The 23889-nt window shown below is 39.5% G+C and overlaps 2 protein-coding genes and 1 long non-coding RNA gene across 6 annotated transcripts in view; 2 read left to right on the top strand and 1 right to left on the bottom strand.

Moving 5' to 3' along the window:
• Nucleotides 1–2031, top strand: part of CHST11 (carbohydrate sulfotransferase 11) — a 172301-nt gene extending 170270 nt beyond the window's left edge. For both annotated transcript variants that reach the window (XM_080558140.1, XM_080558139.1), the window contains exon 3: nucleotides 107–2031. In XM_080558140.1, the coding sequence (XP_080414266.1) occupies nucleotides 107–955 (849 nt within the window). In that variant the 3' untranslated portion in view covers nucleotides 956–2031. The remainder of the gene's footprint in view (nucleotides 1–106) is intronic.
• Nucleotides 2032–7215: 5184 nt separating this feature from the next.
• On the top strand, nucleotides 7216–16888 carry LOC308187641. Its single transcript, XR_013944835.1, has 2 exons — nucleotides 7216–7248; nucleotides 9320–16888. It is a non-coding gene; the product is annotated as an uncharacterized lncRNA (long non-coding RNA).
• SLC41A2 (solute carrier family 41 member 2) overlaps nucleotides 15413–23889 on the bottom strand; it is a 58390-nt gene continuing 49913 nt past the window's right edge. For all 3 annotated transcript variants that reach the window (XM_080575806.1, XM_080575807.1, XM_080575805.1), the window contains one exon: nucleotides 15413–17458. In XM_080575806.1, coding sequence (XP_080431932.1) covers nucleotides 17273–17458 — 186 coding nt within the window. In that variant the 3' untranslated portion in view covers nucleotides 15413–17272. The remainder of the gene's footprint in view (nucleotides 17459–23889) is intronic.

Raw genomic sequence — 23889 nt, 5'->3', positions numbered from 1 at the left:
TCCATATAAACACTAATCTGCTTTTTTGTGAATTCTTTAGTAAGTAGAAAGGCAGTAAGAGCTTCCAACCTGCTTAACTTACTTGGTGCATGTGCTTTCTTCGCAGTTGTCCAACACGGCAATTCTTCATCAGATTAGACGAGACCAAGTGACAGACACATGCCGAGCAAACAGTGTGTCTAGCAGGAAGCGCCGCGTGCTGACGCCCAACGATCTCAAACACCTGGTGGTGGATGAAGATCATGAAATGATCTATTGCTATGTTCCCAAAGTGGCCTGCACAAACTGGAAGAGAGTCATGATGGTTTTGACGGGAAGAGGCAAGTACAGCGATCCAATGGAAATCCCAGCCAATGAAGCCCATGTGTCTTCAAACCTGAAGACCCTCAACCAGTACAGCATCCCAGAGATCAACCACCGCTTGAAAAACTACATGAAGTTCCTCTTTGTTCGCGAGCCCTTCGAGAGACTGGTGTCAGCCTACAGGAACAAGTTCACACAGAAGTACAACACTTCCTTCCACAAGCGATACGGCACCAAAATCGTGAGGCGCCAGAGGAAAAACGCAACCCAGGAAGCTCTGCGTAAAGGCGATGATGTGAAATTTGAAGAGTTTGTGGCATATCTCATCGACCCGCACACCCAGAGAGAAGAGCCCTTCAACGAGCACTGGCAGACTGTGTACTCCCTCTGCCACCCTTGCCACATTCACTACGACCTCATAGGAAAATACGAAACACTCGAAGAAGATTCGAATTACATTCTCCAGCTTGCAGGAGTCGGCAACTACCTGAAGTTCCCCACCTATGCAAAGTCCACGAGAACTACTGATGAAATGACCACAGAGTTCTTCCAGAACATCAGCTCGGAGCACCAAACGCAGCTGTATGAAGTCTACAAACTTGATTTTTTAATGTTCAATTACTCAGTGCCAAGCTACCTGAAATTGGAATGAGGGATGGGTTGGGGGGAGAGTGGGGAGAGAAAGCTTGTTTTATTTAAGATTTTTATTTGTCATAATAAATATGGAGAGTGGGTTATTTTGTAAATTAATATTTTCTTTTTTTTTTTTTTGAATGATGCTGCGAGCAGCACAGTCAAAATTATTTAAATCAACTGTAAGAAAGGACAGCTCTCTTTGCAGGGTAACAGGATTGTGACGATCTAGCTGTAGAAATGAATAATACTGCTACACTGTTTAAAAAAATGTTAATAGTGTTCTGGTGAATTTCGTTGATCTTGCATTCCTCAAATTCTAATTAATGTTATTTATACTTATTTAAAACATGGTCTCTTGGTAGGTTTCACTTTAGCGACAGAGATAAGATAACATTTGGACAAAAGGAATCTGGTTTTATACTTTTTTCAGTTGAGCTTGTCTCTGGATAATAATATTCTTCCATTAGCCTTTCATACAGGTAAACACAGGTGTGGTTCTTGATACCACATGCTTTGAGAATAATGATGGAAATAATTTCTGCAGAAAGTGATATTGCACTTAAGCATACTAAAAAGCTGTCTTTCTAGCCCTGAAAGGGAAAAAATAAAACAGATTTTGATAGATACATGATCTCTAAAACCCATGACTAAAAGAAATGTGAATGTATTCTTTGGGAAGAGAAACCATGAACTTTTTTTAAATCTGGACTTAATGGTTTTATCAAGAATATGATGAGTCCCGTTGTCTCATAATTTGAAGCCCACCCACACAAACGAATGCAGATTTGCGGATGCTTGATCTGAAAAATCAGCATTTTGAAAGTGGCTGTGGAGATTTTTGAATGCCAAAAGCAATTGGTGTTCACTTAAGTCATATCCAAGATGGGGTTACTGGGGGAGCTCCATCCTCTGAAAGTCATGCCTCTCTACTTGATCTTAGGGTGGGCAACCAGAATTGGCTAATGTGCTCCAAAAACACCAGTCACAATATGTTGCTATAAAGGATGTGGGGATGTCATTTAAAAAGTCAGAAAGTCATCTTCGTGTTGATCTCTAAGCATGCAAGGCAATAAAAAAGGTCTCTAATCTTCCTACATGCTGGTTTCATGGCTTTTTCCTGTGGGGAAGGGGGAGTCTTCTCTTTTCAGTTGTTGCTGACAGGGATGCTTCTGATTTCCCATGGTTAGGATTTCTTCTCAGTCAGGTCTAATGTAAGAGCACAGCCTTTTTACTGAAGGTGAATGTCTCCATGGCAGTTGTTTCGCCTGCTTTAATGCGATGCCCGTGAGACATGTGGCCTGGAGGGCAGCAGGAGCTGAGTGGGATGCACTCCAGAGTCACCCATGGGTGTCCTGCCCCGGGGCCTGCTCAGGGCCAGCGCTCACCTGCCTTGGGTGCTGCGCTGAGCAGGGATCCGTGGCTTTCCTCCAGTACCAGTGCCGGTAACGCACCGTGTAGTCCTCAGGGTGACCACCTGTGTTTGTGCCACCAGGCAAGCTACAGCTTTCCGAAATCAAGGGGTAGCTTTGATTGTGTGAGGCTTTGGGGAACAAAAGAGAGAAGATTGGCAAAAGGAGGCATAGGCTTTAGGCGAGGCATTTGTGGGAATGTTTGAAAGCTGTTCGCTAAAATGGTGTTTTGAATTGCCTGCATGTGTATCTTCTTATGATCAAACCCAACGCTTCCAACAATTAGTGAAGATTTAGGTAAACTCAGTGGAAGGCAGAGCAGTATCAGAACCAGATCCGGACAATGTTGCAGTGTACAGTAGCTGATAATAGCTGCTGAATTATGTAGCCTCCGGGACACTACATGGTTAAAGAGGTAACATAGGTCTGTCTTATTTTGTAAAAATAAGTCACTGAGTAAATCTCAGTGGAGAACAAATTAGCATAGCAAACAACAGCTGAACTCCTTTCATGATTGTGCTCAGTCTTACCCAGGCTTTGGGTCTTTATTTTTTTAATCATAGCCTCCAAATAAATCTCTCATCCACTCTGGAACAGGCACAGTTTTTGTAACCCAGGTCCTATTTATAACCCCAATGACTGGTGAAGCACTGGCTGCCTGAATCTGACAGCTCTGAATTCCTGAGTGGTTTCTGATTGCTGACTAGTGCTTTACTTGAAAGCAGTTTGTCTCATTTAGAGTATGTGGAGCTGTTGCAAGTGCCTATCACAGTGTGCCCCGTCTTTCTTTTATTTGTAGTTTGATGGGTATATGTTTGTTAAAAAAAATAAAAAATTGTATGAGGGTAGATTCTCCCTTCCCCCCCATCCTGCAAGCTGTTTCTGTGCCTGTTTCGTGTTGTATCCAACAGTGCTAATATTTTTGTCCCATTTTTTCCTCAGTTATCTGTTAATCCACTCCAACACAATGTGATTATTTTTTTTTCATTTAAGAAAAAAAAAGGTTGCTTCAGAAAGTAAATATGTTAAAAGCACGGTGTGCATTCTCCCTTCTTTCTGTACTTTTTGCCTCGCTCTCTCATCACCACATTTTTATCTGTTCTTAAATATTCTCTTTAGCTTCACCGCTTTGGAGACACACACACCAAGAAAACAACCACACATATTTGACAGCTCCGATAAGGAAGCTTTAGGTGAAAAAGCATGTTTAGAAGATCTGAGGGCTGGGTGCTGCTGGTGCTGGGATTGTTGAGAGCAGTGCTGGGCTCATTTGCCCCTCTCTGCCTCCATGCAGAGGCCGGCCTGAGGCGGGTGACCAGCTCTGACATGGCCTCCGTGCGGTCTGGAGCAGGCACTTAAAACAATCTCTTGCTATTTAAAAAATCCTGATCCCAAACTGCTGCAATCTGTCAATTTAATGTTTAATCTGTTCTGAGGTGCTGTGAATTGGTTGTAGATTCCTGTTTAAAGTGAAGAGCTGGATATGATCATGTCCTGTATGTTGAATGCAAAGCCCTCATGAGGTTGAAGGAGGACCACAAATGTTAAGGAATAGATTTTGTTTGGACTACTGGGTGTGCTGTTTTGACTGAGCCAAAAAAAAAAAAAAATCCCTTTCCCATGACCCCACGTCGGAGGTTGTGCCTCCTCATCTCAGCGAGCTGGTGGCCACCGCCTGCAGTGAGGGGACCAGAGCACGCAATCCCAGCAGGGGTCTGGCCTGCTCCTCAGCATGGCCTCCTTGTGGGGTTCATTTTATAGCTGTGGCCACAGCTGGTCCCAGGAGACAAGCAGGCAAAATTCAAAACACGGATGTGTCCATGGGGCTGCAAGGCCAACCGGGGAGCTGCTGTTTTGGAAAGAGGTACAGCAGTTATGGTTGAGCCCACCTCAGCCACCAACCCCCTCAAAGCCACTGGGCCTCGAAGTGTTGATCTCCATGCAGGAGCTGCTGGTGCTGCCCCATCATCAGGCAGGGCCAGCACAGCCCAGCAGCACCAGCCACTCCTCCCTTGGCTTCACCCTCACAGATCACCCCAAGCACCTTAACCTGGAGCCCAGCCTGCATTTGGCCCACCTGAACACAGTGGTGGCTTCAGGGCGTGGGGGGCCCCCAAACCCAACTTCTTCCATGTTTCAGCCTCTTCATAAACCATGCCCATTGTCACAAGAACTTGCAAACTGCCTGAACCATGCGCTGCATAAGACCTGTGAAATAATTCACAAGCTGAAGTGCTTTTAGAAGTTGACCCCAGATGTCTTAGGGTTTCACTGTAGTCTGCTGCACTTTTCAGGTACAAAAAGGGACTGTCCTTACTATTACTCTTGTTACAGAGAGTGTTATTTTCTTACATGCATGCACAATACAATGTGTACGAATAATTTAACATCAATGTGGGGTTGGATTTTTTTTTTTTTACCTATTTGTATGCAGTAGAAGGCTTGTTGTAGAAAAGTATCTCCTCATACCTAAATATACTGTTAATAAAGAAAAAAGCTAAATTATACATTGCCAACACAAGTGTGAACTGCTCATGAATCTTTCCTTAAAAAGCCATTCAAGCCTGATTATTTTTCTAAGTAACTTCAATTAAATTGAAGAAAGAAAGTTCTTCTCTGTGTGCTTTATTTCTGGCTCATGCTTTCAGGGTTGAGGGTGGGATTTTTTTCACAAACCTTTGCTTTCTCACAAGGGTTATTGCAGCAGGACAAGCAAAAGACTCTAAATTTGCTGTGGCACAGCAAAGCTATCATCTACCAACATCCCTCGTTCCCTTCCTCTCGGAGTTCCCAGCCAGCATAGATGAGGGCTGTCAATTTAAGACTGTAGGATGCCCAGAAACACAGTCCCACCTCAAATGAGGGTGCTTTGGAGCCAGTTCAATGAAATAAACTCCCACTATCTGATGAGCTTTAGGTCGTGTTCTTGCCCATCCTCATGAAAATTTGCTAACAACAGCTTAGTGTTAAACATTTCCAGCAGCCCTCAGACCTGTGTGGCCGCATCTGTGATTTTCACTGAGACCACAGCTAGCCCCAAAGCGGAAATTTCCAACTGGGCTTTGAAGACAAACTTGGGTGAGGAAACCAGCACCGTAAATTATTTAGGCAAAACATACATTTAGGAAATAACTGCTCACTGTGGTGGCTGTGTTGGTGGAAGGGACCCTGGTGGTCAGCTGGGACATGCTCAAGACCACCAAGGCTAGGCAGGGTCAGCCGTGGTTTCGACAAGCCAAGGCTTCAATACCTCCAGGGACAGAAGGCTCACGGCCTCCCTGGGTGCCCTGTGCCATTGCTGTACAACTTTCCCAACAGAGATGTGTTTTCCAAGTTGCCACTGTGCCACTGTCACCCTTCAGTTTGTGTCCATCCTCTGTCACTACTGGAAGGAGAGTTCGGATTCCCTTTCTTTGTAAGTCCCTGTCAAGTAGCTGGAGGCTGCCATTAGATTCCCAGCTAGCCACATCATCACCAGGCTAAAGAAGGCCAAATACTCAACTTCCCCTTGTAGGTTATATGCCTCAGGCCTCTGAACATCGTGGTAGGCCATCACTAGGCCCTCTCCAGCATCTCAACATCCCTCTTGAATTGAGGAGGGCCCAAAACTGGATGCCATATTCTGGGTGCAGCAGGGCCAGTGGCAAACAGGCCCTTTGATCTGCCAGCCCCTGCCTCACGAGGCAAGCTGCACCGTGAGCCATGTTATTCACAACAGGAGAAGAAAGCTAACAAATAAGAGATACAAAATATGCTGAGTAGGTGTCGCAGCACCTGTTGGGGCACTCACTGCCTGTCATTAGCGTCCGAGCCCGTTCCCACTGCTAACGCACCCCCACCCTAATTAGCAGGCCGAGTTGCAGCCCAGCTTCCTGAGCCGCGCAGCATCGAGGCAACAACCTCCTCGCTGCCAACACCACCAATTTGTTTCCTCTACAATCTCGATCAGAGAGGGAGGTAATTAAGGAGGTCTCGAGAAGGTCTCAATGTAAGCGAATGCTCAGCCTGGCTCCAGACACCACGCTGATTGCTCTGCCTCCCCTGGCAATTTGGCAGGCATTACACACGCTTCAAAGCAACCCAACCCCGTTCCGTCAGTACAGGGGCTAAGAAAACTGCAGCGCTCCTCTGAGGAGTCTACCAGCTTCGGTAAGAGCTGTATTCATTCACAAGAGTGAAGTGTCTGCTACTGTCCTATGACAGCAGGGCTGTGGCACACCCAGGCATGGGGGAGATGAGTGTGGAGCATGGGGGCACGCAAGGAAGCGGCCGGATCCTACTTGTGCCCAGGCAGGCGAAAAACCTGTGCAGTAAGCCCAGGGGAGGTGACACAGGGATTGAGCAGAGCCTGCCCTTGTGGTCATGTAACACGTTCGGTGTGGGCATGACCTTTCATCTGAATGAAAATACATTTATTTCTACCATAATTAAAAAAATAAAATCTGGGAAGCTGGGAAGAAAAGAGGAAAAAAACCAAAAAAACAAACAAATGCAGCCACCAGCAGAGCAGAAACTAGAGCATATGCTTCCTAAATTGCCATGCAGGGCTTTTCTCGCTAGCTGTGTTACACATAATTACATACAAAACTCCTGATGCCACAGAAAAATAGCTTGCCTTTCCAGTTGCACTTACAGCTCTGCCATAGCTTGAAAATTTTGAAAAACTAGAGACCAGATCTATTCTGCAGTGCTTGAAAGGACAACATATCCCAGAGCAACCTCCCCAAACTGCTTGCAAATCAGTTGTTAAAAATCTGTTCGAAGAGAAGAAACAACTTTATTTTCCCTATTTAAGTGCTCCACAGCCTCCCCTTTCCCCTGTATGCCCTGTGTCAGTCTGCGGGAGCGCTCAGGCTTCTGGAACAGGAGACAGCCCTGGCCACTAACCCACCTCTGCTGGGTAAGTCCCGGGTGCTTAGGACTGAAAGTGGCACCTTATTCATGGGGGATAAGTATAGAAAATATTCTCATTCAACTATACATCGTTAGAAATATCTTTTTCCCACTGTTTAAAAAATGTTACTGACTTTAATGTTGAAATTGGTTTCTCTGTCTTTTTTTTTTGAGTGAACACAGATTTGATAACGTTTCTTTAGGTGTTCAGCAGCACATGGCCTATCAATTCGCAACAAATGCACAGAATATTTGGAAAACAAGGCTTTGCATTTCAGGTAAAATGATGTGTTTTTAAAAACTGTATTTCAGTCAGAGATTTTACTTAAGAAACAAGCAACCAGCAAAGCTGCTTCCCTCAGCAGGGGAAAAATCAAAAGTTTATGACACTGTTTCTATTTTTCGACTAATATATAAAGCTGTCAGGGTAATGCACAGCTGAATAATGACAATTAATCCATTAGGCTTCAGTTTATTCAAAACCATAGAATTATACTGTGGCAATCCATGACTTTTTAGCTAGCAAGAGGTCTCCATGGTGTCAGCAGCTATTTGCAGTGCTACATCCTTCAGAAGCTGCTGCCCATTGCAGCCCCCAGCTTCCTGGAAAATCTCCTGCAAAGCCAGCAGTTAGGCATCACCTAGGCCTTTCTTAGGCTTAATGTAGTCAGACCTATCTTAGCAGAAAACCATTGTACCCAGCTAAAACAGGTTGTTTTACTTCTACAATAGGTGTTGTTTGTTTGTTTGTTTTAATAACTGTTCACACAATTAATGCAATCAATCAATGCATTTTTTTGCCATTTTGTAAACTTGCAAGAGACAGTAGTATAAAAAAATGTCAAATCAGAACATGCAGAATAGCTATGGAACGGTGAGAGCTGTTTGCAGAGCCATCCATGTAACAGCTGACACCTGTACTCAAGAAAAACCAAAATATTTTCCTTCCTGGGATTGTAGGTATATGTGATTTATTGAGAGTTTTTCCTCCAGTAATATGGAAAGAGATAACACTTCAGCTATTGTGTATTAATGTACTTTGCTATTTTATCATAAAAATGTTACTGCTGTATATGCAATAAGATTTTATGTGCAATATGTACCGTTCCTACAGCAGATGCTTTTAAGACTCCGTTTTTCACTTAGGAAATTTTCAAAAATTATATCTGCAATTATTTTTTATGAAAAAAACCTTGAAGTCAATGGTGCAAGAATTAGAAGGAGGAACAGCTGAGTGAAATTCAGATGAGATATTAAGTCTGTGTAATTATGGAAAAGGAATGGGAGGAAATTTAAGATGCAAAGCCTCTGCAGAACATTTTGGGAGTCTCACTGTGAGATATTTAGAATTAAATCAGAGGACAGTGTTTAAGACCACAACAAAGTGAATAATCTTGCTTTACTTATGGTATTATGTTTCAGGTTATCTGGCCACTCTTTCTTTGCCAGGGCTACTGGAAGTGGCCATAAACCTACGAATGACTCACGTCTAACATTAATGAGCATTGCCATGCTGAGAAGTGCAGCTGGATGCTAGCACGCAGGCTCCATCCCAGTTTCTCAGTGAGGAGTTACACGCTTTGTTTGCAGTGTCTAATTCCAGTCTAATTTTTCATCAGTGTAAAGACGTCAGATGGAAAGCACTCAGGTCAGCACTTCTAAAATAATTACCTGGTGTCAGGTTTAAGACATTCTGTGCTTGGTTTTGAACGGCAGAGGCTCCACCTGAAGCCATTAGGAACAGTGTTTCCTCCACACCTTAATCCAGGCTGAGGCTGCAATCAGCCTCTTGCTTGCAGGTGCTGTCACAGTCCCTGTGATGGGTGTTACTGCTAACTCCTCTTTTATTATCAAATTGTCATGCAAAGTGAGCTTTTCAGGTGAGAAGAGATTTGCATCTGGAGACAGAGATGCTCGTTTTCCCTCTAGCAGAACATTTCAGTAGATGTACTCAGCCAGGTGTGCTTCTGCTTAGAAGTAAAATAGCACACTCACATCTTCCTTTGATCAAATAAAAAGCCTCGGGATAATTAGCTGAAGAGATGCTGGTGATGGCTAATGGTTTCCTTCTGCGCCAGAGATCTGACTGATGTGAGCTGGGTGTACCTCAGGAGAGACGTGGACTGCATGCTGCTGCCTGCTGCATTGCCAGGACCTTCCCTCTTTGGAGGCTATCAGACCGTGGAGAAGCATCCTAAAACGGGGCATCCTAACGCTCTGCCAGTCACAGGGGTTCGTTTTTAACAAGTGACCGTGAGAGTCTGCTATGCAGAGCCAATGTGGCTACCTGTATTTTTTTGACCATGAAGGCAATTGAGTTCATTGTGGGTTGTTGACTGAGGCTTCCGGGCCATGTCACCTACTTCAGAAGAAGTGAATTGATGTCGGTGGTGTGACAAAGCTGGGTCTTCTCTTTGGCTACTGGCACACCACGTAGCTCGAGAGAGAAGCAGCCTGACCCCTTCCTAACACTGCAGGGAAAGTGGGTGAGTTACTGAGCACACAGCTGTGCATGACGCTGCAGCCTTCCTCATCCTCATCCTGAGGGCTTGCGTTGGAAAAGAGAACTCCGAATACCTAAAGGGCTTTCAGAGGTCCTTGTCTAGCAGGAGACATGACTGAACATAGGTGAGGGATACACATAGCCATGACACAAACTGGAAGCAGGGCATCTGCAGGTGTGCTGTGGCTCCAAAATAATCAGGTAACTAACAGCAAGCTTTCTGTTGAACGCCTCAGTTTAGTAATCTGCCACAGAACTGAGCGCGATGTTGGAGCTGAATGGGAATTACCAGTCAGAAAGGTGAATGGTTATTACATGTGACAAATGAATCCATGTCGTGAGAAGCTTCTGACAGGAACAGGACATTTTTTTTTCGTTTCTGGCAGGGAGTGCTAAAAATGTTCAGGTTTGTTTCTCTTAGCACAATTCTGAAAGCTATACCTATTCCAGAGGTATGTATGCATTAATCAGAGCTTTAAGTGTAGATTCTGTACCTATTAAATATTTATGTAATGCAATAATCTCATTCGAAATACTTTAAAATATTTACATGCCTTAATAAATGTTTAAAAAGCAATTTTATTTTTTTGTACCAAACACCAGTATTGGACTTCCTTTGAGCTAATGGACATTTCTGCATCCTCCTGTGCCTCTAGTGAGACACGAGAACCTGGTGAACATGGAGTGCAGCGGTATCTGCGTGCTGCCCTCCCATATGAAGTCAACAAGGTAAAGGAGAGAGAAGCAGATGGTTGAAACACCTTGCATGGGACAAAGGCCCATTGAGTAGAGGGTGGATAGCTCGGTAAGCACCTTCAGATGGGTTGGAGGAACTAGATGGGTTGGAGGAACTGTTGCATGGACAGGTTCCCCCCCCAGTTTTCAGCAAAGTCTTACTCTGCAACCAGCATGGACTGTGCCAGCAACACAGCGGGTGTCCTGGTGACTGCTCCTCCAGGTATGGAGCTGCTGGAGGTGAAGAACCCCACACAGCCAGTACTGTGTGTTGAGTACAGCGCCAGTCCTAGATAGTGCCTGTTCGATGTCAAGATGATATGGTCAGGCTTTGCTCAAAGTAAGGGATTTAGTTCTCTCTAAGGGGCTACCGTAGTCACAGATCATGTCAGTCTCATGCCCAGAGCACATAACCAGATGTGGTATCTCCCGGAGCAGGGTTTCATGCTCTTTGGCATGGTGGTCCTACAGTGCTCTATAAAAAGTCTTAACAAAATGAATCAGCTTTCAGCTGTGGGAATAGAGCAAAGGCCAGCTGGAAATCAAACCTAGGAATGAGGCTGTCTCATTATCTGAATTCACAGCATTTTAAATCTTTCATTTTGCAGAAATGGCATGCAGGTTTTGCGAGGGGTTTAGTTAGTTCACTCGTTTTCAAAGGCCTAAATGTCATCTATTACAGAGGGGGACCATAATTTCCATATATGTTATAGACTTACACTACCAAAGCACTTAGTGGCCTTAATGGATGGGCTCTATAGAAGCCACAACAACAAAGCATTAACAGTCTGAGCAAGTGAGATCTCAAATGGGAGACAGACAGAAGAGCGATCAGCCAATCTTTACATATTAGATAAGTAGTTTACTCACATCTCTGAATTTTGTACATGAATTCAGATGATCTCAGTGCCTGAGCTGATCTCAGTTATCTAATGTGGTTAAGAGCTAACTTCTATTTTGGAAAATCTCCAAATTCCAGAGATACTCTTCTAGTTTAAGTGAAAGCTATCATCCATCTCCCCAGAACTAGAATCAATCAGCCACATCTAAAATTGCATTCAGTAAAAATTGATTCAGTATTCAGAACAACTGAGATGAAGCATTTAATGTTTCTCCAGAACCTTGGACAGTATAAGAGGAAAAAAAAATTGGATGTGTCAGCACAGTGAAAAACACCTGCTTCAAAGAGAGTTGAAAAAATGGCTGATCTAAAGCTAACCAAATTAAGAAGATTCACAAGAAAGTAACCTGATGGATGATTGCTTCCCAAATATAAGTTCATTTTGTACAAGTATTATTGGTCCTGATTTTTGGAAAATCCTTTAGAATGTCAATGTTATTAGAATGGTGTTCTGCTTTAGCCAGGACATGACAACAACTTCTTTAATCAAAACCAGGAGACAACAGCAAGTATGAGTAAACAGACAAAATCCTTCTTAGATCTTGTTTGTAGTAGAACTTGTAATGTGAATCTGAGAACTTACAGATATTAAATCTCAAGGCACTATTAAGAAGTAAATTATTCCCAAAGATGTCTATGAAATAATTCATTCAGGACCCTAATGATTTTTTTTTTTTGTAAAAAGCAGATTTCAAATTATTTAGGGAAGATTCTTCTTAGACTTCTCAAGACTCTTATCAACTCTTGCAGAGAAAACTCCCAAATGAGCAATTTGAAGAACGTTAAATCACATAAACAAGCTAGTTAAATAAAAGAAGCAAATTTCCAGAATAGTTTCAACTGAGAAATAAATGCATAAATAGAGCATATGATGAACTGTCCTGCATATTAAGTAAACAACTAGTAGGACTGAAACCAAACTAGATTTTTAGCTGCAGAGAAAGTAAAGCCCATCCAGCATAGGGAGTTTACAGCTCTACTTCCATTTGAAAAGCCCTTTGTTCTCCAAGCCTGACAAGGCTGAATGGCTAAGGGCTACATTACTGCTGTTGGGTACCCCCACAAAATATGGCAATTTCACATACTTACTAAACATGGTGGTTCTTAGCTTTAATCATGAATTATTCATGTTCTGCTAATACTAGGTTCTCTAGAGTATCCTGTGTGACACGATCAAATTTTCACTGAATTTAATACAAAGACTTTATGAATATGAGAAGGAAGCTTTCACGACAAACCATGCCTCTACTAGTTCTTCCCCCCCCACCTTTATATACTGAAAGCTGATTTATAACATGGAGTGTATGTGGAAAAATGATGATCTGAAAGATAACTGAACAACAGACTGACTTCATTAGGAATGGATTAGAACAGTTAACAGAGCATATGACAAAACAACCTGGCCAAAAAAAAAAAAGAAAAATCACACTGGAGACCTCACGTTGCCTCTGGTACCTTCAGTACTGTTTTTGAGCATCATCTTGCTCCTTTTTAAGCAGTTGGTAATTTAATTAGCATATTATATTGCTATTTTCTGCTCTTCTAAAGAGACTATCCTCTTTGCAATAGCAATTTTACCATAATAATAACAATGAATTTCAAACACTTCATTTCACAGGGTGCTTATACTAGTGCTTCCCAATGTGTGTATTATGCGTTATTCTTGGACTTAAGAGAGCTTGCATGGTGCTCAGAACTGAAGTGAAATAGCAAATCCATTAAAAAGAAGATAGGTCTTATTTTGAGTCCTGATTCTGCAAACTATTCAGCATTTATAAAGCCTTAATCCTCATACCATTTTAATCTTTGTATGAGAAAAGTCTCATTTAGTTGGTAAATTGCAAAAAGAATTGAAATTAATTTGCTGCTCACCAGTTTTTCATCAGCATTCTAAAAGCCCCAAAGAAATTAATGTATTAAAAACTGGATTGGAAGGGGATATCACAAATTTAGATATCACAGATCAATGTAAGATATATAGTGATGCTAAAAACCTCAAAATATTGATCTAAGTAGTTAAAAGAAGCACTCTTCCCTGTGTCAAATAGCATAATAAGCCTGCAGAACTGTCTTGGCTATGTAATTACTCTAAAAATAAGCTGGAATAATTCAGTAACTCACTAGATTGCAAAGATCATCTCAAAGCACTGCACAGAAGAAGAAAAGACCCACGGTATAAAATGCTTCTGACTCCAAATTTAAAGCTGCATTTGGTTGTAGTTTAACAAATGAAATTGTTCCCTTTCAAGCACGCTGATAGAACAATTGAGAAGGTCACAAAATCCTTCAAAATGCCAAACAATGCACATTTCGAATAACTCACCCTTACTTCTATTTACCCTCTGGATATTTCTGAAGTAGAGAAAAAAAGAGTAGACAGTAGGAATGGCCAAACAGGAGGGCTCCGACTGTTACACATCAAAAAGGCAAAGCAACGGGAGTTTCTGGCTGGTCTAGCTTGTCAGAAGAACAACAATGGTACAAGAAGCTGCGGAAGGAGCTTTAAGACGAATTGCAGCTTAAATAAGGAAAATTAGGTAATATGAACAAGAGTCAAATAAAGAAAGTGCTACATGCTGACACAAAAGCAAATAGATGTCAATCAGCCATAGCCCTAATTAAACTACAAATTATAAAGGGAGGTACAAACGAATCTTCTCCAGTTAGAGGGGAGGAAAATATTTAATTCATTTTAATAAGAATTCATCATTTTATCTGCAAGCTTATAAAATATATCTGCTTTGTTAACAAGAGACAGTACTATCTCAGGCTGTCCCTTTCAATTGTATGCTCTGAATGGTACAAAAAGGGACTTGTTACCTGTCTTCAGTAGAATTTTTAGTAACATTTCTTACACACACATACATTGAAGTAACTGACTTCTACTAGGATAAGCTTAAAAATCAAGTTGGTGGAATGCTGTAGCAAGGCTGACTTGGCCAGAGTTAAAATTGGTCTAGCTAGTAAAGTTTCTGAGCAGATGATAGATTCTCTGGTATCCAGTAACTCTTTTGTGACTTCTCCCATGTTATGCTCGTGCAACAGAATAATATACCCTCCAAAACTTAGGCATAAGAGCTTTTTTCCTTCATACTACTGTGCAGAAGAGTTAGCAAATCGGCATGTTTTTTAAATGCCCCTCCCACATATGAATTAAAAACCTTTCCACATCATTGATTATTTACTCCTTCCCCCTCCAGATGTCTAGGTTCTCTCTGCTTCATCAATGTGATGCTTCTTTCCCCACTCAGACTTCTCTTCAATCATAATTTACTGAGTACGTTCTTTTTTTTTCCAGCTTCCACCATTCCTCAAAGTACCTCTTTTTCCACTTCTTCTCCAACTCCTTCCAACACCAGCTACATTTTTCTTCCCTTCCTGAAAAACAAGCTTGGCTGTGTCTTTTTTTTTCTTTTCTCCAAATAACTACCTTCTGTTTGCTCCTGCCTCTCATAATGAATGCTGTGTGAAAGTTTGCACCTCTTTCTTTCCCATGACACGGGTTTTGCTCTCAGCCATGCAATGACTTTCCTCTTCTCAAAGTACCTTGTTTCCCATTATGCTTTCCCATCATTTATTGTTACTGTGCCCAGATTGTTCCAGCCTGTCTATATATTTATGCTTGTCAAATTTTACTGAATTTGTCCCATTTGACATTTCCTCCCCAGTTCTGCAATCTAATCACTCGCCTATTTGTCAGCAGGCTGTACCAACAGTTGTTGCTTATTTACTGTGAAAATATTTAACACAATAAGGATACTGCTATGGCTAGATACCACAATTCCCTCATGAGTCATATAAGCACAGATCACAAGTATCTCAAGAAATTTTAATTTTTAAGAATCCTGAAAGTCATTTTAAAAGGACTTTAAAATCCAGGAAGTCTAATGAGAAAAGTGTTTGAAACGGCGATTTAGTTGAAACGGCAATTCAGATGGCAGTTCTATTAGAATAAAAAATCTTGCATCTAAGTCTGTACCAAAAATAAATAGCCATTATTGAAAAAAAAAATAAAACTAGAGTTACATCTAGTCCATTTTAAACAATTTAATGGGAATATTTCCTGCAATGCTACATACAACTATTTTAAATAACATTTATTCAAACTAAGAAAAGTCAGAGAACCTGAAGTTAGAAAGATTTCATCTTTCACATAATAAAAGACATAATACATATGATTCATTCAAACAACTATGCCATATAACTGTAAGAAAAAGCTTAAATAAAAATGTTTATATGAGGGTGCTAAAAGTCAGGCATCTAAATCCATGTGTAGGCACTGGATAGCTGGTTTAATTTTCAGAATTGCAAACACTTTCAATTTCCACAGAGTTTAAGGTGACGAACACCTATAAAAGTCCCATTAACACTTATGCACATAATTAACTTAATTCATCTGAGTAGGTCCATCAAATTAAAAGGGACAATTTATATGCATACATCGCATGACTAATGTTTACCGGTTTACAACATATGCTGATATATGGATTTAGTTGTCTAATTTAAGTCTCAAAATTTAAAACATCTTATCACAACATTTAAAGTCTGACATGTTTATATAATTATGCATTTAGGATGTATGTTGTAGTCTTTAAAAACATACACCATGAGGAACTCCCACTAGATTTTAAAACAGAGCATTTAGTACATTTTTTTTTCCAAAGTGACAACCAGAGTCCTCATGATCAATGTATTATTTGAAATATTGAGGTTCAGAAATAAGATAAATCATTCAGCAGCAGTCATTCCTTACTAACCATATTACTTCTAGAACTTGAAAACAGAAATCCTGTTAACAAGAATGGAGATTTTTGCTTTGAAATGGATGACATAGCTCTGGAATTTCAGAAGTTCATGTAACTTCCTAGGTACCTGAAATGCAACATAATCTTCTATACCCTAAGTTTTAATCAGGGGTAAGTATTTATGTTTGACTCAACACCTCTAAATAATTCATTAAAGTCAGGATACTGGCCATCACAACACCATTAATATCAGTTAGTTAAACATTTTTTTCAGTTGCAAAATGAAAAGACACTTTTCAGCACAAGGAATTCTAATAATTCATCCATTATTATTGATCAGGTCAGTCTCACATTATATGACTTTACTACGTTCTCATTCTAATAAATTACAACAGCAAAATAATTAGGTTGCTCTTTTTAGCAGAAAGAAAAAGGGCTCAGTCCTGCAGACACTTTTCAAGTGTCTGATTTCAGAAATGATGATGGTCATATTAGTATACAATAAAGCTTGAGACAAAACATTTAGACAATCAGGGTTCAAATCGCTGTAACAGTTATTATTGATATCAAACCTGCGATGGTCAGAGAGTTACAGCACTGAAATTGCAAGTTAAGAACATATCAGCTAATCAGGTAATGTCTATGAAAGAGAACTCATCTGAGGTCTCCTAACCACCTCTGTGGGAATAAGAAAACATGTACCCACTTTCTTCTAGGGATAAAAAGACAAGGCAAGCCACTGATTGTTTTTTACCTTCTTCTTTGTCACCACCGAATGAGCGATTGAAGATTGTTCTGGTTTGCACTACAGGTAAGAAATTGTTCATTTAAAAGACCAGATCTTTAAAAAATTTAAAATCTGATAAAGGATTGACATGTCCTTTATTGTGTCTACTCAGATATTTTCAATTAGCAGCCATCCACCTTGTTTTCAGTCTGAAGTTCTCAAATATCCTCCTCGGTCAATCCTTTTTCACAAACAAAAACAAAAACAGAACAACAACAACAAAAAAATGATTAAGGCCATTTCATATCTGTGTCAACTTGATTTACACAGACCAAATGGAACAATCATTTTGAGGACCTTCAAATGGAATGATTGATCTTCTCAATATTCCAGGAAAAGTCATTGCATCCATTGAAATAACTAATCTCCGACATCACCATCTCTGTCACCTATGAGCCACAGAAAATGAAAACCTACGGCTAGTAAGGCAGTTCCAAGCAGATCTCCCAGTGCAGTAAGATAAGGGATAGAAAAACTGTCAGGATCTTTCCCTTTTTTCCAGAAGTGGTGCACCATCCAGTCGGCAATCCATAGCAGAGTAAACACCTACAGAACAGCAAACAACCAAAATCTGTATTATTATCACTGAAATTCCACTGAAAGGGAGTCAAAAGCCAACATTATTATCACCTTAGTACTTAGCAATATTGTATACTACTGTTTTTGAAAAATTTACATAATTAAGGTGCATTAATTTCAGATTAAAACTCCCCACAACTAGAGACAGGGACACTTAGTCCATTTCTCCCAGGAAATCATGTGCACAGGTAGGAAGAACATAATGAATCATTGATAGCATTCTTCATCCTGGCTATTCTTGAGGATTCCTGACAATGGCAAAAAAAAACCCAAACCAAAACAAAAAAAACAAACCACCAGCTAAATGTGTGATTGCATTTCCTACACGAGACATCACTCTGTGTATAGTGAGAGCATAACTGGGGTTTCAAGATCACTCAGAATTGACTGATGTTACCCAGATGAAAGCACTCAACACAGGCATAGCTCTTGTTTCCTGACACCTAGATCAGTACTGAAATCAGACACCATATAAAGAATATGGGGTCAGATTAGGAACAGTTTCACCTGGATCGTATGAACCACTGAAAACAGCCTAGAAGCTACTTTTAGGCATGAAATACCAACTTCAGCCCTTCTGTATAAGGCACACCTGCAATATATATTATGAAATTGTCACTCCAGGCTGAATTCATCCCAAAGTAAAAGATTTCATTCCCAACTGTGAATGCCTGAACATTCTAGAAGTTTGATCTTAATACCAAAGGTATGCATAATTATTAATCCAGTTTTAGAAAAGAATTCTTTTAATGTTGCACAGCTGTATAATAAGAGATTCTGGTTCAGTAGAATCATGTGGTGTGGCACAGCACAAGATGAACGGAGAAAAGCCTGCTAATTTCCTGTCTCTTATACAAAACCACTTAAGCAGAGATAAACTTTTATATTTTATGCATTTTAGTTAATCAGATCTTTAGGAAGGGTAAACTTAAGAATTATTACCATATTACTTTTCAAGAATTCCTACTATGTACATTTAGAAGAACAGTAACAAAAGTAGTAAAATGTACAAAATTAATTTTATTTCCTAAGTGATCAATTATTGGAATAAAAAAAATCTTTATACATGTATGCACTCCTTTGCTGAAATATTGATATGATAGTTGAAAGACTCTTCCCAGCAATACAAAATACAGTAAAACAAATGTCATATAAAAATTTGTGTTTAAAAAGTTATACCCGATTAATCTTTGCTTTGCAAGTACCTTTTAAAACACAAACCTGGGGGGGTAGTATTTGCTTCATGAAAAATGCATGGTTTATTTATATAAACATATCTGCTGAAAAAGGAACTCTGTAGTCTAAGCTAATTATGCAAGTCCTAGGTGTGCTTACTGGAATCCAAACAAATATATTTAAAACAGATGTTTTCTTTGGAAGACTATCAGATTCTTTGAGTCGGCTCTTTCTTCTACCACAGACAAAAAGAGGTCTGTTTATAAAAGATACTGTACATCACCATTGCCTAGAGGATGTACACAGAAGGCTCTGTAGTGCCCCACAGCAACAATCGTTATGCGTGTTTTATTAGAAGATGAGAGCATTCACCCCAAGAATAACTTATACCGTATTTATATTTCACAACCAATTAGATATAACATACACCGTCCAACTTAAATGACAGTATGCATTTTTGTCTTTTAAAAATCATTACATGAAAACTTCAGATTTTTCCATATATTTTCCATCCTACAGCAACTGACTTAGACTTCTGTGAAAAATAGATAGTTTGGAAATTAAGTTTTGTGAACCTTCACAAATAATTATTTTTGACATAGTAACTTAAGTGTGCATAACACATAATGCAAAATACAACAAACCTAGCTTCTGTAAATAATAGGAAAAAAGTTATAATGCATTGTATTAACTGATGGTTATAATAGTGTATGATGGCTACTGGGACATAGCCCTTACAGGATAAATTATGCAGTTTACCAGTCTTTATTTAGGGGAAGGAATAACGCTATCATCATGCATTTGCATGGCTAGAAGCTCACTAACATCTAAGAATTATACAGATCTGTTTTTGGAAATGGTTACTTGGTAAGAAAGGTATGGCCACAGTAGTTAGTGTTGCAAGACAGAAGTCAATCAATGTGACTCAAATCTTTAATGAGATTTTTCTTTTTATGAATGTTAAGGGTGGGGAAGGGGGAATCAAAGTCATCAATCAACTGTTATTTTTGACCAAAAAAAAAGTAAAAGCTCTACTATGAGTTTGCTGACTTTTCTGAAAGTAAGCCAATTCTTGAATTTACAGTGATAAGAAAAGTCACTTGCAAAGATGTGGCAGGTTTGAAAAAAACTAGGGCAAACAGAGAAGTCTAAAGGAGAGCAAAGATTAATAAAAAGGAAAGGTTACTAAGGCATGGGTGGAAGACTGTATGAGACATTACAAGATAGTTTAGTGGCAGAGCGCTTTTTGCTGGGATTTATCAGTGACCTCTAATCATTTCAGCAAAATCATGCAGATGGCATAGCAGTGCAAATTCAGCTTACTTCTCCTCTGCTCACATTCTATGAATAAGAAAGCCTTCATAGCTCAAACTGAAAACCAGCTGTTCTTGAGAGAAAAAATAAAGGTATCAACATCACAGAAAAGTCTAATGAGATGGTACAAAAAACACCTGTTTAACATGAAGTGCTGTAGGAAAGTGATAAGAGAAGTTTGAAAATGTACGCAGAACTGTTGTTTAAGGTGTGAGCTAATATTTTAAAATTATTTAATATACAGAGAAAGGGGAGGACAATGAAGTGCCTTTTACAAGAACAAGAGAGATGAGTAGTAGTAGAATTATGAAACTGAACTATAGGAACTCTTCAAGACTGAAGAATGAGATAACCCTGAGGGTTAAGAAAGGTAAAAAAATATAACTAAGTAGCTATACACATTAAGATCTGGCTAAGAAAAGGGAGAAATTATAGTCACCAATAAGGAAAAGAAAGCCCAGAGCAAAGATTGCAAAAATACAGGCAAAATTCCAGATGTTTTAATATTTTTAAAGGAAGGCAACACTAAGTTATTACTCTTTTGGAAAGACAACAAAATTGAGGAGAATGAAACTAAAGACATCACCAGACTAATGGAATATAACATGAGTATCCCAATAATGACTGATATTTTCTATTTATAAATGTGTATTTGTAAAAATGTGCATCAGACACATTATCCAAAATAGGTCCTCAGAAGACAGAAGAGGAGAGACACTGCATAATGAATATAGCGATAAGAATGAGAAGGAGGGAGGGAGAAAAAGAGCAGGAGAGAACTCTTTATTAACCCCTAATGATGAAGAATCTGAAAATAAGGTGTGTAAATATGCATATTATTATGGACAGAAAGGACAGACATAAAGAGTAATTCTAGATATTGAGTTTTCTGATATTCAATTCAAATCAGAAATATCCTATTGAAACTGAAATTGAACACTGATGCTTAAATAAAAGTGAGTCTCACTATTTAAAGCTCTAATCTTATGGTTACAAAACTAGAAATGGGAACATTATACACTCCAAAACATTTTTTTCCTTTGTTCTTGCCAAAAATTGCTTTCATTCTGTGCAGATCTTTAGATACAAATAACAAGTTTAGCTAAACAAAAGTTTCTTTTGTTTTGTTTTGCTTTTCTGCATGCAGTAAGGACCTCTAAAAGTTATCTGCATGTTCTCATGTAATTAATTCCTCATAACTTCAGAAAATCTATTATTTCAAATAAAAAATATAAAACTGCCTCCAAACATTCATAATGCTGTCTAAACTCTCTGTAGCCTAACTGATATATTGCAGGATGCTATATAATATTTTTATTCATTCATATGGGATGACCATGTTTAATCAGGGAGCGTGTGTCAAATTCAGAGTATAGCAAGTGATAAAATGTATAACAAGCATAACAATCAACTGCATAATCTCTGTAAGAAAATGATTTGAATCTTTCATGTTTATATTAGTTTTCACATTGATTGCTCTGATTTGCTTCTTCATATGGGCATTATTAAAATTCAGCTACTAGTTTAGTATGCAGAACCGAGATCTTTTAGCAGTTTCTTTTGCATGGCTTAGGTGGACAGTATCTCCTGAATCTTATTAGTACCACTGATTCACCTTAAATTGTTTCCACCTGAAGACGCATTGCAAAATAGTTTTGTTCCTTTACTTTAGATTGAAAACATAGATGCAAATTAGCTGTGGTAACCTCTTTTCAAATGAATTTTAATTCTGCTTTATTCTCAACCTCACACTGACTTGAAATTCACCTATAATGGAACCATTAAAAGATCTGGTAATTCCTGCAAGAGAACTCATATACATCCATGAAAATCAATGGTAAGTTTATATATATATATATATATGTATGCATATAGACATACACATATATATATTCTATATTATATATATATATGGATAGAATTATTACAGAAAAGCCGCAGTTAAAGGTCTCTAAAGATTACTGTGTCCCGACTTCAACATCATTCTCATCAGATTTATGGCTTAGGTCTTTTAGTGGTTTTGACCCTTCATCAAGTTAATTTTGAAATTATACATTACATTTCTCAGATTTTAAATGGCTTTTGATGACTTAATGTGAAACTAAGTAGTAACTCGAAAGCACTCATAACAGATTTATGCTGAACTTGCTGAATTTCCATTGCCTACAGCCAAAATTCTATAGTCTGTGCAGGGTCTACACACGTATCATGTCCAGGGGAAAATAGTCACTGTCTATCTTCTCCAAGCATGCATTCGTGGCTGGCAGTAAAAAAAAAAAAAATGCTGTTCCCGCTTGCTATCATTGTCTGTGTTTTAGCTATCTTGTGGTTTGGAACCACTGATTCATTCTCTTTGGTAGCGAACATGGATACCTTGCAAAAGATCCAGCCCACTCATTATACAACAGCTTGCTTCTCAAACAACACTCATCAATAATGAATACACTTCACTAGTCTTTTGTCCTCCTGGACTCAATCCAAGTGCATAAATGGATACAGCAAGCAGTTGCGGCATGTCTATACACAAAAGTCTCACCAGTTTAACTTAAATCAGTTTCCAAGCTAATTTAGGACTTTGGGTAATGAGCTTTGGAAACTCCTGATGCAGCAAATTAAGACATTATAAATCCCATGCATTTCTCTACACACTTTTAGAAATTACTGCCACTATATCGAGGTCAAAAAAAGGCAACACGTATGTCTATCTGATGTTCCTTTTGTAGCCTAACACAATAAACCAGCGTTACAGTGCCAATGTCAGTGGAGCTGTGATCATAGGCCAGACCGTGGCCTACTGGACACTGCTTCTGCTACCTGTCAATCCAGAGACAGACGAGAAGAACAGTCAAAACAAGTTACTAACTCTACATGGTAATTGTGTTGGGATCAAGGACAGGAGCCTATTTGCAGACTGACGACATTCTTGGTAATACTAGTTCAATTCTTTATATAAAACCTTTGTGTTGCATGTATACAGGCAATATGTATAATTACTTGCTTTCTGTCTGAAGTGCACAGCACTGTGGTATCCAAGCACCCAGAAAGCAAAACATAAATCTATCTAAGACTAACACCTCATTTAAGTCAAAAAGATTGTACCATTTTAGCTGAAGGTGTTTCTGAATCAATTGGATTGTATCCATGTAATTTTGTGTGAATGAACTTTCTTTATTCCACAGTTTAAATCCAAATTCCTGACTGTCTTCTTGCTTTCTTTGTAGCTTTGCCAGACATCCTGGTCTGACCAAGGCAGTCCTAACTTCAGGCTGTTTGCCAGATGTCTGGATTAGGAGTGCAACACAGACCATTAAGTCTTCAGGTATGTTCAACCTGCACTAGCTGAAGCACAACTCAGTGTGTCGTGCTACCTACACAGCCTTCTGGAGGCAAAAATGATAATTTCCCTGCTAATGCCTTTTTGGAGCCAGGCTTCTACTACTGGCTGCAACATGCCTGGAAGCGAAAGAGCTAGTGATGGCCACGTTCAGATCCTAATGAATCTGGCAAGTCTGTCTCTCATGCTGCAATGAAAAAGCATTGAATAGGCAGAACTGTCCAGGTTTGGACCTTCATTTCCATATTTCCTTGAATCATGATGTCTCCCCAATAGTTACATCCTCTACACTTTGGAAGTAACCCTTCCTATTAGAAAAAAGAAAGCAGTATTTCAAATGCAACAATAGTTCCTGTACAAACACAATATTCCTTATTTCTATATAATGAATAGTATGCCCCATGAGTTACTTTTCCACATTGAAGTGACCCATGCTGTAGTTAGAATCCTCAGACTACTGAGAAGTCCAAGACATTTTTAATGTGAGCAGGAAGTCATCATGAACATTGCTGAATTCTTGGTTTTCTGTTGCCCCAGACAGCTCTGAGGCACTGCAGAGGTTACTTCTCAGGAG

Source organism: Anser brachyrhynchus (assembly GCF_964034855.1).
Source record: "Anser brachyrhynchus genome assembly, chromosome: 1".
In the NCBI taxonomy this organism is placed as follows: domain Eukaryota; kingdom Metazoa; phylum Chordata; class Aves; order Anseriformes; family Anatidae; genus Anser; species Anser brachyrhynchus.
This window is presented reverse-complemented; position numbering and strand designations above follow the sequence as displayed.